This window comes from Typopeltis vanoorti, chromosome 23, assembly GCF_054136105.1.
Source record: "Typopeltis vanoorti isolate ZY-2024b chromosome 23, IOZ_Tvanoo_1.0, whole genome shotgun sequence".
Lineage (NCBI taxonomy): Eukaryota > Metazoa > Arthropoda > Arachnida > Uropygi > Thelyphonidae > Typopeltis > Typopeltis vanoorti.
In genome coordinates this window covers 27,149,109-27,166,569 of record NC_143571.1, presented here as the reverse complement: position 1 = coordinate 27,166,569, position 17,461 = coordinate 27,149,109, and the positions used below count along the sequence as shown (strand labels likewise).

At 38.6% G+C, this 17,461-nt stretch overlaps 1 protein-coding gene across 1 annotated transcript in view; it reads left to right on the top strand.

The window, feature by feature from the left end:
* LOC150093710 (centrosomal protein of 290 kDa-like) overlaps nucleotides 1–17,461 on the top strand; it is a 400,621-nt gene that overhangs the window by 92,284 nt on the left and 290,876 nt on the right. The window contains exon 7 of the mRNA XM_090412504.1: nucleotides 551–688. Within this exon, the coding sequence (XP_090268630.1) occupies nucleotides 551–688 (138 nt within the window). The remainder of the gene's footprint in view (nucleotides 1–550; nucleotides 689–17,461) is intronic.

Sequence of the window (17,461 nt, the reverse complement as noted above, 5' to 3'; positions counted from 1 at the left end):
CACTAAACAAGCATTCTTTGTAGTAACTTTAAAACAGGAGATAGGGTGAGAGTACTGAAATTGAAGACCAAGTGAATTTAGATAGAGAACAGTTATGTTAAGAGGGGAGCCTAATAGCTAAAAGACTTGTGTTATCTGTATAGAGGTAAACTTATGTTGTGATGAGCTTCTTATTAACTGTGTAGTACTATCATATTATTATGTGCACCTTATGATAGTATGTATTATGAAACGATGATGATCTCTGTAATGTTGGGTTAAGGAAATCTATTTACTTCATGCTTAACCTGTTACTCGATAATAATAATAGCTCTAATGCCCAATTATAACATAACAGTTTAAGATCATAACAAATAATCATAACCGTCTTCCTGTTTATGTCTTAGACTTAGATGGAAAATAAGATTACGTTCAGTTTGAAATGATTACTTTCAAGATTATCTTTTATGTATTCAGATTTTATTCTTTTTCTGGTAAAATGGAATTTTAATTATCATAATTATATTCTTAAGAAAAAGCTACAGAATTTTTTTTTTTTTTTAATTTTTAGGCTCTGAGTAAGACATTCACTGATTTGAAAGCAAATATGAATACAACTGTAGAGGAGCTCATTACAACACAGAAGCAGAAGCAACTTGATGACACACTGTTAGAAGAAATAATAAAGAATAAGACCAAAGAGCTGCAGGTATCTCTCATTATTAAAAGCTCCATCAATTTATATATAAATAATTTTCATTTCAAACCATGCCATATAAGGTGCTATATTATGTATAGATGTATGTAGTATGTGAGAATGTGTGAAAATCAGAGGAAATAGATGAAAAGGGATATGCCAATGCATGCTGATTTCATGATTTGGAAAGTGATATAAGAATGAGCAATGAAGTACAGCCAAGCTGGAAGAGAAGATTTGTTACATCACAAATTGCCATCTTAAAAGCATACCATCCCCAGGTGGAGGAAATGCCAACTAAACTTCTGGGTGTCCATGAAGCCTAATTTCTGTCCCCGCCCTTCCTTCTTACATGCAGCATGGATGGTAGTGGCGGCCTTGGTGGGCATGTTCGTCATACTGCTAGTGCATCCTCCATTCAAAAATACAGTAGTAAAGCAGTTTCCACAAAATGGCCACCAGATAGCACATGGGACTGAACCTGTTGGTAACATTTGGGAGGTTTTCCAATCAGCTGGCAATACTCTGCCATTCTAGGCCTGGGGGGGGGGGGGGAGTCTGGGTATAGCAGTTTGCATGGGGCACTGTCAAGGCCATGCTTGGATTGGGGTCTAGACACATCCTTTGTGGGAGTCATGCCTACAACTCCTTCATCCCCACTATGTGGCTCTGCTCTATAAATTTTTCGAGCATGCTAACACGAGAGACAGCATAAAAATAATAGTCTAACTGTGGTAAGAAAACCTTACTCACATAATACAACTAACATTTTTCAAAAAATATCAAAAGTACAACAAAAAATTGCAGAAATCAATAAAAATATACCTACAACAAAACTACTTAAAAATCTTCCACATAGACTTTACCAGTGTTCTGAGGCTAATATCAGCATCAATGATGTGCACCACTGATATGCCTTTACAGAGATCCAAATCCAGTCTGCTATTTATCATTACATCTCAGTTGCTATTCCTCTGCAACAACAGCTTGCCTAAACTTTCCACAGTACATTATGAGTGATGCCTTTCATAAAGAGGATGAAACATGTGTCAGGTCTGGTATACTGTGCCAGAGGTTATCAGATGTGGAATATTCTTTAGATGATCTGCTTTGGCTCAAGATCATATTTGTATTTTGTTTCCTTCATTATTGCCTTTTCCACCCTCCAAATTCTAATGATTATACTCAAACTTTTTTGATCATCTATCTAGCATTCAGATAATCTTCCTTGGATATTTCAACATCTGGAATTCAAACTGACTTTTCTTCTCTAACTTCACCGCCAAGCTGGAAAAGAGAAGCTGAATTGTTTGATGTCAGTGATGATCTAACACTAGCTGGTAACCTACCTACCAGAATTTTTGATAATCTCCCATCATTTTCCCAACACATGGGAGCTTTTCTTTGCCACCTTACCTTTGGACACACCATGGAAAGATAATAACATGTGGTTGCGTTGATATTTCAAAGGCATTTGATTATATCTGGCATCATGGTCTTCTTTCTTTCTAGCTGTTATCTTGTGGTCTCTGTGCTACCCTTTGTATGGGATCAGACGCTTCCTTTCTGATTGTTCATTACATATCATGCTGGATGATTTCCTTTCATCTGATTTTTCCATTGATGCTGAATTACTCCAAGGCTCTGTGATTCCTTCTACACACTTTCTCTTATAAATCAGTATATCTCACTAACATTAATTAGATAAGATATTATCTGTCCTGTTCATTACTTTGCTGAGGACAGCACACTCCATTCCTCTTTGTCATTCACAAAATCTGTAGTGCTCTGATGACCAAGTCTTCAAGATCTTCTATGCCCGTTGCCTTAAACAATGATCTTCTAGCCATTCTCAAGTGATATGAAGATAATTTAGTGAATTTTGATGCATCCAAAACACACTAATGTTTCATTTTCCCTCACTTTTGATAAATCTACTCACTAACCAAGATAAGTTTGCTTTTTTTTTCTTTTTTTTTTTGGCTGTTTTCAGATCTATCCTATCCTGGCATAAACACATGTCCACAGCTTCTTCATAGAGATTCATTCAAATTATATTTATTTATTTATAAATAAGTTTATAAAAGATAAAGGAAACTATAAAATCACCTGGTCCACAATCAACTCAGAGTTGCTAAACATGATCTTTCCATTAATATTCATCTTGTTGCTGATCTCTGGATTTTTATCTCCTCAAACTTAGACCCACAACATTCCTACATAGCTCATAATATGGCTAAATGCTCTCTACAACATTCATTTAATAAACAAAATTGACAACTAAACTGTAAATTCAATGTCCTTATTGCCAGGTGTCTCTATGTTCCAGATAATTAGGTTATCACAGTTTCAGGATGCCCTTTTATTGACAGTGAAACACTTATTCTTTCAAAAGGACATGAGTTCTCCATAGTGCCAAAAAAAGATACCCTATTTAGATTTACTTTTTAGCATTGAACGAAATTTATTTAATCTTTCCAGTGAAGAGGCTAATAATCTCCACTTAGAAGTTGCATCCATTTTACTTAAATCCAAGCTTCCTTCATCTAACATATCTCCATCTGAAAAGAAAGCTATTTAAAAGCTTTCTTTTCAGACAGAGAAAGGGGAATAGTTAAAGTTATGAACTTAAGAGCAAAGATACAGTAGGCAGGGTTGAGATGGTTTGGTCATGTGATGAGGAGGGAGGAAGAGTATGTGGGAAGAAAGGTTATGCAGATGGATGTGCAGGGAAGGAGGAAGTGCAGACGGCCGAAGAAGAGATGGAGGGAGATGGTGGAGGTGGACTTGAGAATGAAGAACTTGGATGTGGCTACAGCCCAAGACAGGAGGTTGTGGAGGAGACTCACCACAAACAACGACCCTACTTAGGTGGGAAAAGCTGCAGAAGAAGAAGTTTATAGAAAACCCACTTTAACTGGACGTTACATTCTTCAACAATCTGCACATCATCCTTCTCAAAAGACAGGAATCATAAAGTGTTTAATTCATGAGCTAAGACTAATTGTTCAATTCCCCATCTACAGGAAGAACTCTCTTCTAACAAACAATATATGAAATTAAGTGACTTCTCCGAAAGGACTACACAACATCTGTTTGACTCATACAAACCTAACCCAAACAACAAAGAATTAATGCATAGGGTTCCAATGTCATACGTTTATGGCATTTCAGAACCTATTTCAAGAATTCTGAAGAAATATGATTTAGTAGCGATTTATATTCCTATTAATAAACTCAACTTATTTCCCCTCTTCTAAAGATAAACACTCACCTATGTCTCTTCCAGGTGTATACCAGGTTCCATGTGACTGCCATCTTTCCTACTTTGGACAAACTGGATGTTCAATAGAAAAAAAGAATATAAGAACATCAATCATATATTTTTCACAAAAAGTCTGGATTAGCACAACACAGAATAGAGGCAAATCACAACATTCTCTGGTTTGAAACATGCCTTCTACATAGATGTTGGTACAAATTCGAATGCCTTCCTCAGCACACTCCTTCGAAATAAGGAGAGTGTGCTGAGGCCTTACTTCATTGCCTAACTTGAATCAAAATGATTGCCTATCCTTATCAAAAATATGGGAAAGACTGATTTGAATAATGCATCATTAAAGCTTTTTTTTTTATTAATTAAGACCAATAATGATATTTATAAAGACATAAGGTCTTAAGAAACCAACTAGATACTACATCTATCTGATGATCTGTTTAGCATGATATTATAAATTATGTTTACACTTTTATGATTGACCTTTTCTTCAGTATATTTAATTACTCATTCTTATATTTTGATGAAGTTAAATTGGCATCTTCAGGGATTAATACACTGGTATTAAACATGTGCATGCAGCACACTTCACTAATAAAGATGAAAACAGGAGAGAGATACACTAGGTCTTCCTACAATTTCACCATCTGTTGGAAGTTGGGTTGACTGTCTGCAGCCATTGCTGCTTAACTTATTAGTGATATTGGGATAGGAGACATGAATCCAATTGCACATGATGAAAACTGATGCCTTTCTCTACAAAGATACACTTGGTAGAGAAATTTTGATGAAGGTAGAGGAGATGGGAGTGGTGGTGGTGGTAGACATGGAACTGAAATTTAGGTACCACATTGCACAAGATGTGAAGTAATCACATGGGATTATGGCAGTGATCACAGTACCTTGATATGCAGAAATAACAAGGTAATGGTTCCATTGTGTAAGACTTTGACCAGGCCTCCATATGGATTATTGTGAAGATATTTGGTCACCTGATTGTCATGGCAATGAATATATGTTAGAAAGGTTCCAGAAAATATTAACTAAGGTGATATTTAGTCTTTGGAATATAAGATATGAAGATAGTGTGAGGGAATGCAATTGTAGAACTTTGTGAATAAGAGGAGAAGGAAAGGAATGTACCGTATTTGCTGGCATATAAGACACTTTTTTCTTTGAAAATAGGTCTGAAAAACAGGGTGCGTCTTATACTCCGATACTCAGTTTTTTATTATTTTCCTTTCTGGAAATTTTCTCTGTTCCAAGTTACGCAATTTCTTTATTGCTTCCTTGCGGTGTGTGTGTGAGAGCATTCCAGTTATGTAGAGCAGTGTTTCTCAAACTTCAGACATCCGCGTTCATATGATTGGTGCGGTATTAACAAAAGATCGTGCTACTAAATGACAAAGACAAGCCGACAGTTGAGTTGAAATGCTAATTCTCTTCAACCAAATTCCTTATATAATATCTGAAACACATTCACTATATATTTCTTCGTTTTAACATGTTCACTCAAACAAAACCTTATGTTGCACCAGCAACATACGGTTTTGCTTGAGTCATACAGCATTTTCTGTGGGAGGGGGACATGCGATTCATTGGTTAGTGCCGTTTTTATCCCAGTTGTCTCTAATTGCACTATTTGTTGAGAAACATATTGCACAGCCTGCAGATGTCTCAGTGCCTTATTCAGTGATACAATAGGAACATTTTACGATCTCGAACTTCACAGATACATTGAATTTTATTGCATGCATTAATGATGCATAGCTGAAAATTGTCATGGACCCCCTGAAGACCTTTCACGTGCCCCCGGGGGTACATGTACCACACTTTGAGAAACACTGACGTAGAGTTCAGTGGATGCGCATACACTGTCATCGACGACCACAGCTGTGTCCTGTTTGTTTAAACTTTCCAATTGTTGTCGCAGTTGTGAACGGTGATAAATTTCTGCCATTAAATTTTCTCTAAATGTCTTAGCAAATTATGACTGAAAAACGTCGGCATTGTTACAATATTGCATACAAGCTACGTGTGATTGCGTATGCTAAAGAACATGGAAACATGGCTGCAGAGAGTCATTTTGGACCTCCCGCCAACTGAGAAAATGATAAGAACTTGCAGAATCAGGAAGGGGATTTAAAAAAAGCAACTCGCAGTAAACATAACCTACAAAGTGGAACTGCAAAATGGCCAGAACTTGAAGCAGAACTGAATACTTGGATTTTAGACCACAGAAAAGCTGGACTTTCAGTGTCTACAAAAATGATTATTCATCAAGCGAAAGCGATAGCCACTAACAGAGGGATCGCCAACTTTACTGGATCAACATATGGTGTTCAAGATTCATGAAGAGAAACCAGCTATGTATGCGGACTAAAACAAAAATATCACAAAAGATACCAGCTGAATACGAAGAAAAAATGATTGAATTTCATCGATTCATGATTTTATTTATTTATATGGAGTTTCCTCCCTTTTTCTCCCCATCCCTATTGGGGCGAGTTGAGCCCCCTTGTGGGGGGGGAGATTAGGTATTTATGGCTGTAGATCCGTGTGTGTTCACGAGGCCAGTTTGCTTGCTTGTGGGATGAAAAACACCAGATAAACTGGGGGAAAAAACCCTGCTGTCCACTCCCAAGACCGGCTAACTTGGCTATGGCTGAAAAAGATCCTCAAATTCCTTTGATGGGAATCGAACCTGGGACACTCCTTCCCCAGTCATATGGTTGTGAAGCACACAGCCACTAGGCTAACTGTGTGGACGATTCTTCGTTAATGCAAAGAAATGAGAAAATTTTGAACTTGCGCAAATAGGAAACACGGACGAGGTTCCGTTGACTTTTGATGTGCCCTCAAACAAAACTGTAGATTCCAAGGGCACTAAAAGTGTTACTATTAAAACTTCGGGGCACGAAAAAACTCACTACGTAGTTGTTTTATCCCGCTGTGCTGATGGGACAAAATTGCTGCCAATATTGATTTTTAAAAGGAAGGTGCTACCCAAAGAAAAACTGCTTAAAGGAGTGTTTGTACGTGTTCATGCAAAAGGCTGGATGGATGGATGGATGGATGGATGGAGGAGGAATGAAGTTATGGATAGATAAAATTTGGTCTAGGTGTCCTGGTGGACTGTTGATGTTGAAGAAGCGTACATGCTAGTATGGGATCAGTTTCCTTCTCACAGAACAGACGATGTTACAAATAAACTCAAGGAATTGAAAACGCAGTTAGCTGTAATTCCAGGAGGTCTAACTAGTCAGCTTCAACCTTTAGATGTCTGTATTAATAAACCATTTAAGGGATTTATGAAGGAGAAGTGGAACAGCTGGATGCAGTCTTCAGATTTTGAGGTTACACCATCAGGAAAAGGCCTAGCATTTCGCAAGTTCGTGAGTGGGTAAAAGCTTCATGGGATGCTGTGAAAACTGAGACGGTGGTTAAATCATTTAAGAAGTGTGGAATTAGTAATGCACTGGATAGTACAGAGGACAATTTGTTGTATGAGGACTCAGATTCTAATTTAGAAGAGGTGTCTCTTCTGGAGATGAATTTCTGGGTTTTGATGATTAAAAGTTGGGTACTCTTTCCTATTTAGATTAAGTATTTGTTGAAAATAGACCTACTTATTACTATATATTTGAAATACTGTAAATTCATTATAATATTCAGTGATAAAGTTTTTTTCCTAAAAAATGTGTACAAAAAAGGGGGTGCATCCTATATGCCAGCAAATACGGTAATTGAGACGCATATGTTGGTGAGTGGTTGTAAAAAGGTTAATCTGGAAGAAGTTTTTCATACTGTGGGAGATAGGGGTAGAAGAAGAGGTCATCTCTGGAAACGATATAATAAGAGTGTGAGCATCATGGGATTAAATAACAGGATTTTTGTATGTAGAGCAGTTGATGAGTGGAATGCCTTACTTTGCAAATGTGGTTTATGTGGACATGTTAATGAGTTTAAACACAATTTGATGAGCTTTATGTGACTGCTGTGCACCTCTTGCAATGAGTCTTTTGACCCTAAAAAGGTCTGGTGTTAATGTAATAATGATAATAAAAGTGATATATAAAAACCAAACATAATGATATTTTGGATTTAAATTAATTTTTAAAAAATTATTAAATGATGTAGCAAGAGAAGTAGTAGAAAATACTCAGAAGAAATGCATTGACAAATACATTTCAGTATTGGAGGTAGAAAATCTCATCTCATCTTATCTTCTTAATACCCTCTTTTACCTTGCGGTGTCGAGGGTTTATTAATCATCGCACCTCAAACTGTTCACAGGATAAAGTGGTCAGCCCTATGCCCCGGTGCATCCTATGTTCTGTAGTGTTGAGTTCTCAAGGCCGATTTGCCTGCTTTGTGGGATGAAAAACCCCAGGATAAACTGGGGAAGAGGCAGAAAAGGCTATCAGAAGATACCCTCTATGAACAACACTGGTCTTCAGAGTACCTTCCTCCTTTTCTTAAAAACGTTTTTATCCAGTTGGACTCCAGGTAAGATCTACTCTTTCTCAGTCCCTTTAGCCTTTTGCAAGAAATCTGAGGAAGTCCCATAATGTGGAACGAAAGGTTCCACATTATGGGAGCCCCACTTTCCTGACAAAGTTACAGTAACTATTAATTTTTAGGAAATAACAACATATACTAAAATATTAATTATGTTAAGTTTAATTAATACTTGCCTATATTTCAGCAGTGTTGAGAATATGGTCAAATTCAGTAGTTAGGGCACTGCTATCAAAACTGATCGTTTTTTGCCATGTTATATAGGGTTTTTATAATTCCATATTGTTAGGGAGGGAGGTGACTGTTGGTGAATGTATATACCAGTATGTGTAGGCTTTCTGTAAATGGGGAATGCCAGGGATCCATCAGGCTGGCATATAATCAGTGTCTAGGAATGGGAGACTGTTGGTTTTCCTTTTTAAGAGGTAAACTAGATCATGGGGGTGTTGATTGTTTAGTTGTGTTAAGACGGAATGGAGAACACATCATCTATGTAGCGTTGTCAGACAGTGGGTTTGTGTGGGACAAGTTTAATACAATATACAGATTAGAACAATATCAAAACACCAATGCACAGATCAAAACACTCCATAGGCTCCTTAAAAAGATCACCTCTTGGCCTGGGAAGTCACAAACTCTAGACCTCTCCCTTTCAGATATATGTGCCACCAAAAATCCATAAACAAAATATGTCAGTACATCCCATTGTGGATGTGATTCACCTGCATACAAATTAGCTGAACATTTAGCCAAAGTTGTTGAAAGTTTATTCACTGGTTATACTATAAATTAAAGATGTCAAGATAGTCGAGAAAGCATGGGAATATAACAAAGATCTGTATTTAAGTTTTGTCGATTTGGAAAAGGCATATGACAAGGTGCCAAGAGAGAAGCTATTCAATACGCTACAGTTATATGGTGTCAATGGGGCATTATATCAAGCAATACTTAGTCTTTATTTGAGTTGTAAGTCAGCAGTTAGAATTGAAGGAAGTACAGGGAGATGGTTTAATGTTAAATCTGGTGTGAGACAAGGATGTACATTATCCCCTCTGTTATTCATTATCTATATGGATCACATTATGAAGGAAAGTGGTATTAAACATGATATCAAAATTGGAGATGTTAATGTCAGCTCCTTGCTTTATGTGGATGATGTTATACTTCTAAATAAATCTGCTACAAGTCTGCAAGATTCTCTGACTAAATTGAATAGCTGTTGTAATAGATATGGTATGAAGGTCAGCAATAAAAAGACAAAGACAATGAAAATAGGCAGAATCATTGAAAATATTAACTGTGTTGTGAATGGAGAACCTGTGGAACAAGTAAAACATTTCAGCTACTTAGGCAAGATTTTTACTGAAGATGGTAAATTAAATATAGAAATAGACAACAGAATCAGCAAAGCTGGTATGGTGGGAAGTCAATTGAATAAATTCATATGGAATAAGAGAGAAATTAGTCGGAACACTAAATTAGCTGTATACAAGACAGTGTTCAAACCAGTTTTAACTTATGGATCTGAGAGCTGGGTCAGAAGTGAAACACTTGACCAAAGACTAGAGTCTGCAGATATGAGAGCCCTGAGAAAGATTATAGGCGTGAACAGATGGCATCAATGGCAATATCATATTAAAAACGAGGATATTAGGAAAGAACTAGACATTGTCACCATCCAGGAATGCATTAGCAGAGCTAATCTCAGGTGGTATGGTCACTTAAACAGAATGGGCGAGGAAAGATTAGCAAAACGACCCAGAGGAAGACCAAGATATAGGTGGATTGATACGGTACAAAGTGCCTTAGACGATAGAAATATAAGATCTGATAATGTTGGAGTCTTGACAAGTAACAGACTGATTTGGAGGAAAATTGTAGATAGGAAGTTAGTAATGATGTAATTTTTTTCATGTAGTACTATCATATCCTGTACACCCCTTGAGGGTACATGGCAGGAATTTGATGACGATGAGAAATTATATTCTTGGTTTCATCCTTTATCCAAGTGTAAGCAAACAAAGTTTATTTGCTTACACTTGGATAAAGGATGAAACCAAGAATATAATTTCTTGACATCTTTAATTTATTTAGCCAAAGTGCTCACACAATATACTGGCACCAACCTTCACACAAAAACTCATCCCACTTTAAAGCTGGTATAGAAAACCTCACACTCTTACAGACTGACATAATGGTCAGTTTTGATGTCTCCTCTCTGTTCACTAATATTCCACTCAAAGACACCTTAGATATCCTTCAAGCCATATTTCCTCCCAATATCTCAATCCTGTTTCAGTTCACCATGAACTTGGGATATTTCATTTGCCAAGGAAAATTCTACAGACAGAATTATAGAGGAGACAACCATGGGCTCTCCACTTTCTCCACCCCTGGCCAATTTCTTCATGGTAACCTTTGAAGAAATCACCTTAAACTCTACTATATACATGATGTATTCTCCATTCGTCCACATGGCCTGGACAGCCTCAACATTTTCTTAACACATCTAAACAGTCAACACCACAGAATCCAGTTTATTTTAGAAAAGAAAAATAATAACAGCCTATCATTCCTAAACTCTGATTACTCACCAGTCTGATAAATCATTGGCATTCTACATTTGCAGAAAACCCACACATGCTGTTAGATACATTCAGCAACAGTCATAACTGCAAAAAAAAAAAAATGGAATTATAAAAACCCTATATAATAGGACAAAATTAATCAGTTCTAATAGCAGTGCCGACAGTCTCATGCAAAACATTCTCAAAATCTCATGCAAAAAATATCGAGCCATGACTTAAACCCATTTACAGTTTTTGCACTCACCTACCACTCTCCATGCAAAGAACCTACTCCTCACTCCTTTTGCTTAGAGACTCTTGTTCTACCCTTACTTTATGAAAAATTTCCTCCCAACAGCCCATCCCCTTCCGATTCACAAGGCTCTGTAAGTAGCATTCTCTCAATCTGTCTTCATGTCCACATTCCATAGACCTGAAACTTAGTGAACAATCTCTGGACCCTCTATAATATATCCTCATCCCTTTGAAAACCAGGCAACCAAATGTATGCACAGCAGCAGTCCATGTGTGCTTAATCAAGACCTTATACAAGGGAACCTTATAACCATAATCTCTTTATTATTATTATTATACTGGAGACTCATTGTGACAGACCCTCACTAACTTTTATACACATAAAACCTTTCATATCTCACCTTAAACTCCTTTATTATCAGGGCACTCACAACTAATTCTGGCAATCCATTCCATTTGTTTACCATTCTCCATGCAAAAAATCTAGTCCACACACTCTTACTAACTGTACTGTAATTTCCATGGATGGCCCTCTAGTCTTCTCTCTCTCTCTCTCTCTGTTTATTACGTATTGAAAAATTTCCTTTGCGTCAATTGTATAAATCCCTTTAATATCTTATAAATTTCTGTCCTCCCCCTCTCTTTCTCCCCTATTTTACAACCCACCCACACAAACACCTTCAACCCATCCTCATAAGTAGAATTTCACATACTTGTCACCACCTTATTCGCTCATCTCTGACTCCTCTCTATCACCTCCTGATATGAAACCTTAAGAGAGAAAAAACTCTATTTCAATACTAAGGAATTTGAGAAGTCGGAGAGCTGTATTTTCCATAAGCAAACTTTTGGTTGATGCGTAAAAGTATTTACTTAAGGTTTCTGCCTGGTTTCTGATGAAAACCAACCAGTTTGAAACAGCTGTCAGGCCAGTGAAACCTTATCAAAGTGAACCATTAGGAAGTGAGTATATGGACACTTGGGCATAGCAAGCATGTCTCCTATAAGGTCCAGTTAGGGCAACTCGTAAATGCTGGGTAGTGTATTCCTGTAAGCTCTCTGGTCAAATTTCATATAAAACTTTTATATTTCTTGTAGAAAGGCTTATACGCTTTAAACATGATAATTGAATACTTAAGGAATTGACAGCATACACTAGAAATATAAATAAATCAACTTTAATATATACTTTCCAATATTTTGGCAGCGTCATGTTGCCATCTTCATGGGAACTTAAGATAAAGACATGTGCATGCAAGTACTACATAACAGCAAATGAGAAATGCGGGATTTGCCACCTTCCAAACCACATCGCCAACGATATTAGATTGGATGTAGCTTGTGTTCTCACAAAAGCAAAACCACCAAAAACCAACATATCCATTAGTGAATACAAGTCTCTACTGGAAATGAAGAGAAACAAAGAAATAGTTATCACCAAAGTGGATAAGTGGAATGCCACTGTGGTACTCAATCATACTGACTACACAGGTAAGCTTAAGGCTTTACTGTTAGATCGTGCTACTTACCTCCCCATTAAATAAAATCCCACCAACTCACAAATTAGAATAAAACTCCTTAAGAAGGTCACTTCTTGGCCTGTGGAGATTACTAACAGACTAAAACCATATAGCTCTAGACCCCCCCCCCCATATATATGGGCTCCCAAAAATACATAAAGAAAATGTGCCATTACGTCCGATAAGGGATGGCATTGAATCCCCCACTTACAAACTAGCTAAATATTTAGTCAAAGCGCTCTCACACTATACTGGCAACACACCATCACACATAAAAAACTCAGCTCACTTCAAAGCCAGTATAGAAAACCTTACACTCCAACATAATCACATAATGGTCAGTTTTGATGTCTCCTCCTTATTCACAAATGTCCCCCTCAGAGAAACCTTAGAGCTAATCCAAGCTAAATTTCCTCCCGATATCTCAGCCCTATTTCAGTTCACAATGAACTCAGGCTATTTCGTTTGGCAGGAAAAATTCTACAAACAGATGGAGGGGACAGCCATGGGTTCACCACTTTCCCCACCCTTGGCCAACTTCTTTATGGAGACTTTTGAAGAGAAGGCCTTAAACTCTGCCCCACAAAAACCTACCAAACCTACCATAACACACTTAAACAGCCAACATTCTGGAATCAAGTTCACCCTGGAAAAATAGGAAAACAACAGCCTCCCCTTCCTAGACACACTAGTCACCTGCCAACCTGATGGAACCTTGGTTTTCTCAGTTTATAGAAAACCCACCCATACAGGCAGATACATTCACCAACAATCCTCCCCCCCCCTCACAACAATATGGAGTTATTAAGACACTATTCAACAGGGCTAAACTAATCTGTTCAAATGACAAAGCCCTGACCACTGAACTAAATCACATCCTTAACACTTTCTCAGCCAATGGCTTACCCCCCCCCCCGCAAAAAAAATCCAAAAAATACTAAAACCAGTTATCCACAACCCACCTCCCCTTCTTCACAAAAAAGATTACTCTAAATCCATCACCATTCCTTACATCCTAGGCATCTCGGAAAAAATCAACAAAATCCTAAAAAAACATGACTTGACCTCTTGTTACAGACCCTTATAGAAAATTGTCATCCCTTATCTGCTCCACTAAAGACCAACCACTTCCCCCTAGACCTACCCGGTGTATACCAGGTCCCTTGCAGCTGTAAATTTCCCTACTTTGGCCAAACAGACAGGACAGCAATTATCAGAATCTCAGAACACAAGGACTACATCCGATTTCACCAGTACAGCCACTCAGGGCTTGCAGACCATGCTCTGGATACTCGCCACAGAATAAGGTGGAAGAAAGCCACAGTAATACACCACAGCAAGTTCAAATATGAAAGACTATTCATGGAATCAGCCTCAGCCCTTAGGAACATGCCAAACCTCAACAAATTTGGATGCATGAGACTGCCCCAAATTTGGGAAACATACATTAGAAGAACTTCAGCCCAAAGGCCAAGAACACTTAATATAGCCTGCCAGGGGACACCATCAGGACTTTAGGAAAATGGTAGCTTCCTCGCTTCATTTCTCATTTGCTGTTATGTAGTACTTGTGTGCACGTGTCTATATCTTAAGTTCCCATGAAGATGGCAACGTGACGTTGCCAAAATATTGGAAAGTATATATTAAAGTTGATTTAATTTATATTTCTAGTGTACACTGTCAATTCCTTAAGTATTTAATTATAAAACTTTTATAGTTTCTGTATTCGACTTTGAAATAATGCTGGATTTAATATCCACTTGATTTTTATAATTTTTGCATCACGAAACTGAAGCCTTTTGGCTCTTTATTTTAGTAAATACACACACGGACAAAGAAATTAGTGTACCAAGAAGGAAGCATAGGATTCAACTGAAGTTTTATTGTTGTAATGATACAGGTGAGCAATGCACATGATGGCAAAAACGGAGCTGAAGGACAATTACAAAGGGATCTATGTTATGCAATCCGATCATCATCAATAGCGCGTTGTACCGCCTCGTGCGGTGTTACATGCTGCAATACGGTCCGGCATGGTGGCGAACAGACACCTGATGTTGTCCTGCGGCAGACTGGCCCACATGTTGGACACTGTGCTCTAAAGCCCAGATTTTGCAGCACGGTGGGAGCTGGTGTTTCAGCTGCTCCCAAACATGCTCGATTGGGGACAAGTCTTGGGAGCAGGCAGGCCATGGAAGTGTCTGTACACGACGTAGGCAGGCCTGGGCAACCTGAGCCGTGTGCAGACAGGCATTATCCTGCTGGTTTAGCTCTCTGGTATCTCCAGGAATGGGAGAAAGTGGGGCCGTAGGATGTCGTTCACATACCGCTGCCCCGTCAATGTGCCACGTACCACTACGAGGGATGATTAGCTATCGTAGGTTATGGCTCCCCAGACCATAATGCCTGCAGTGCGGGAGGTGTGGCGCTTGATAGCAAGGTCGGGATTGTGTCCTTGACCAGGGATCCTCCACACCCAGACACGATGATCATCTGTCCCCAAGACGAAGCGGCACTCGCTGAAGACCACACGTCGCCAGTCTGTGGCGTTCCACGTCGCTCTTGACAGGCACCACTGCAAATGGAGTTGGCAATGTTGCGGTGTTAATGGGAGCACACGTAAGGGGCACTGGGATCATAGATTCGCCTCCATGAGGCATCGGGAAATGGTTCGTGGGCACACAGGAGCCCCTTCATCTGCCTGTATAGTGGGCCAGGTCACCATGCGATCCATCCGTGCTTACCGCACGATCCGTCGATCTCTCTAGCTTGGTCCTTCTGATTTGACCAGTGCCGCTCTGCCATGTGGCAGTGCCGGAACGTGTCCACAGCCCCCAACAGTGTGGGACGGTATGGTCAGAACAGTTCATGTGCTCACCTATACGGTGTGGCAACCACCCTCTGGTTTTCAGGCTGATGATCATGCCTCTGTCAAAGTCCATAAGTTGCTTAAATCGATGTCTCTGGCATCTATCTGGCATTATTGTCACTCTGTACTCTAGCTTGCATCGGTCGGTGCTTTTCGCTTTAATCGGCTATCACTACATGCCGGATTTATAAGGCTGCCGGTTCATGCTTGCAGCGCCACCGCAGGGTGTGTGGGCATGCACAATCACACCAAACTTGGATCATTTGCATACCACCCCGCACTCTAGCTATTTGCTTAGTTTTGCCACTATACCATGTTTTCTTCCAAGTGCACTAAATTCTTTGTCCGTGTGTGTACTTTTACGTACCGACCAAGAGTTTGTTTACGGAAAATACACCTCTCTGACGTTTCAAGTTCCTTAGTAGTGAAAGAGTTTTTGCTCTCTTAAGGTTTCTGTTTAATCTCTGATGGAAACCAACCAGTTTGAAACAACTAACTGTCAGGCCAGTGAAACCTTATCAAAATGGGCCAGTAGGAGGTGAATATATGGACTCTTGGGCATAGTGATCATGTCTCCTATAAGGTCCAGCTAGGGCAACTCGTAAATGCCAGCGAGTGTATTCCCGTAAGCTCTCTGGTCCAATTTCATGCAAAACTTTTATAGTTTCTGTATTCGGCTTTGAAATAATGCTGGATTTAATATCCACTTGATTTTTATAATTATATTATATATACTGAATCCTTTGCCAGTGTCGCTTTGCTATTAGTTTGATACTTTGCTACTGTCGCTTTGCCATCAAGCATTGCCACTCCTTCCTCTTCCAGAAAGAAAGTCTCTTCCATTCTTTCATCCACATATATTGATTTTCTAGCCTGCACTTTGTATTTCTCATACAGATGATAACTACCAACTATGTTATATATTATCATCATCATCATTTGCTCTCAATGGAGTTAAAACATGAAAAGCACACACATGCTCATTAAACTATCCTTTAAATTATGGAGGGTGATTGAATTGTGGAATGCATTGCCTGATAGAGTGGTGAGAACATGAACGGTCACTGAGCTCAAGGTATGATATGTTCAATGGCATGATAGACTTTGTGTTTTCTAGGATGGGCCTCCTATGATGAGTCTTGCTACTCCACGGAGACCTGAATCATCATCATCATAATAATAAATACATTCACTGTTTCCACATTCTTGGTCAGTGCATTACTCTCACCAAGCACTCTCCACACAAATACCTGCTCCTCATTTCCTGCATAACTTATTTTCCCAGACCTCATGCCTGATTTCACTCATACTCTACTGATATGATCCTAAATCTTGGTGTGTGTGTGTGTAGAATTATAGATGAATTATTGATTTATTTGTTTGTGTTAAATGTGCTAACCTATTTCCATGCTCTCTCATCCCCTTTTCTCTACAGTTCATCATTCCATGATGAACTGTAGTACATCATCAGTGCCTCATGATCACTTTCATCAGCTGGTGGGAGATACTTCATTTATAATAACATGCTGTTAAAGGTAGTTATTCCTCAGAAACTCTAGATATTTTCTTTCTTTGCTTTCACATGTTTTCTATCCTTCCAAATTAAAATCTCCATTAGGATCATCCTTCATTTATTATTTAACCAGTTTTTATAAAAACATTTCATGGTAATCCTCTTTTACATTCCCAGGCCTGTAGATCTCCATTGAATATGCTGTTCTGTTCTATTTCAGAATGAACATATGTTCAAATCCTCTCTTTGAGATGAGTAGTGAT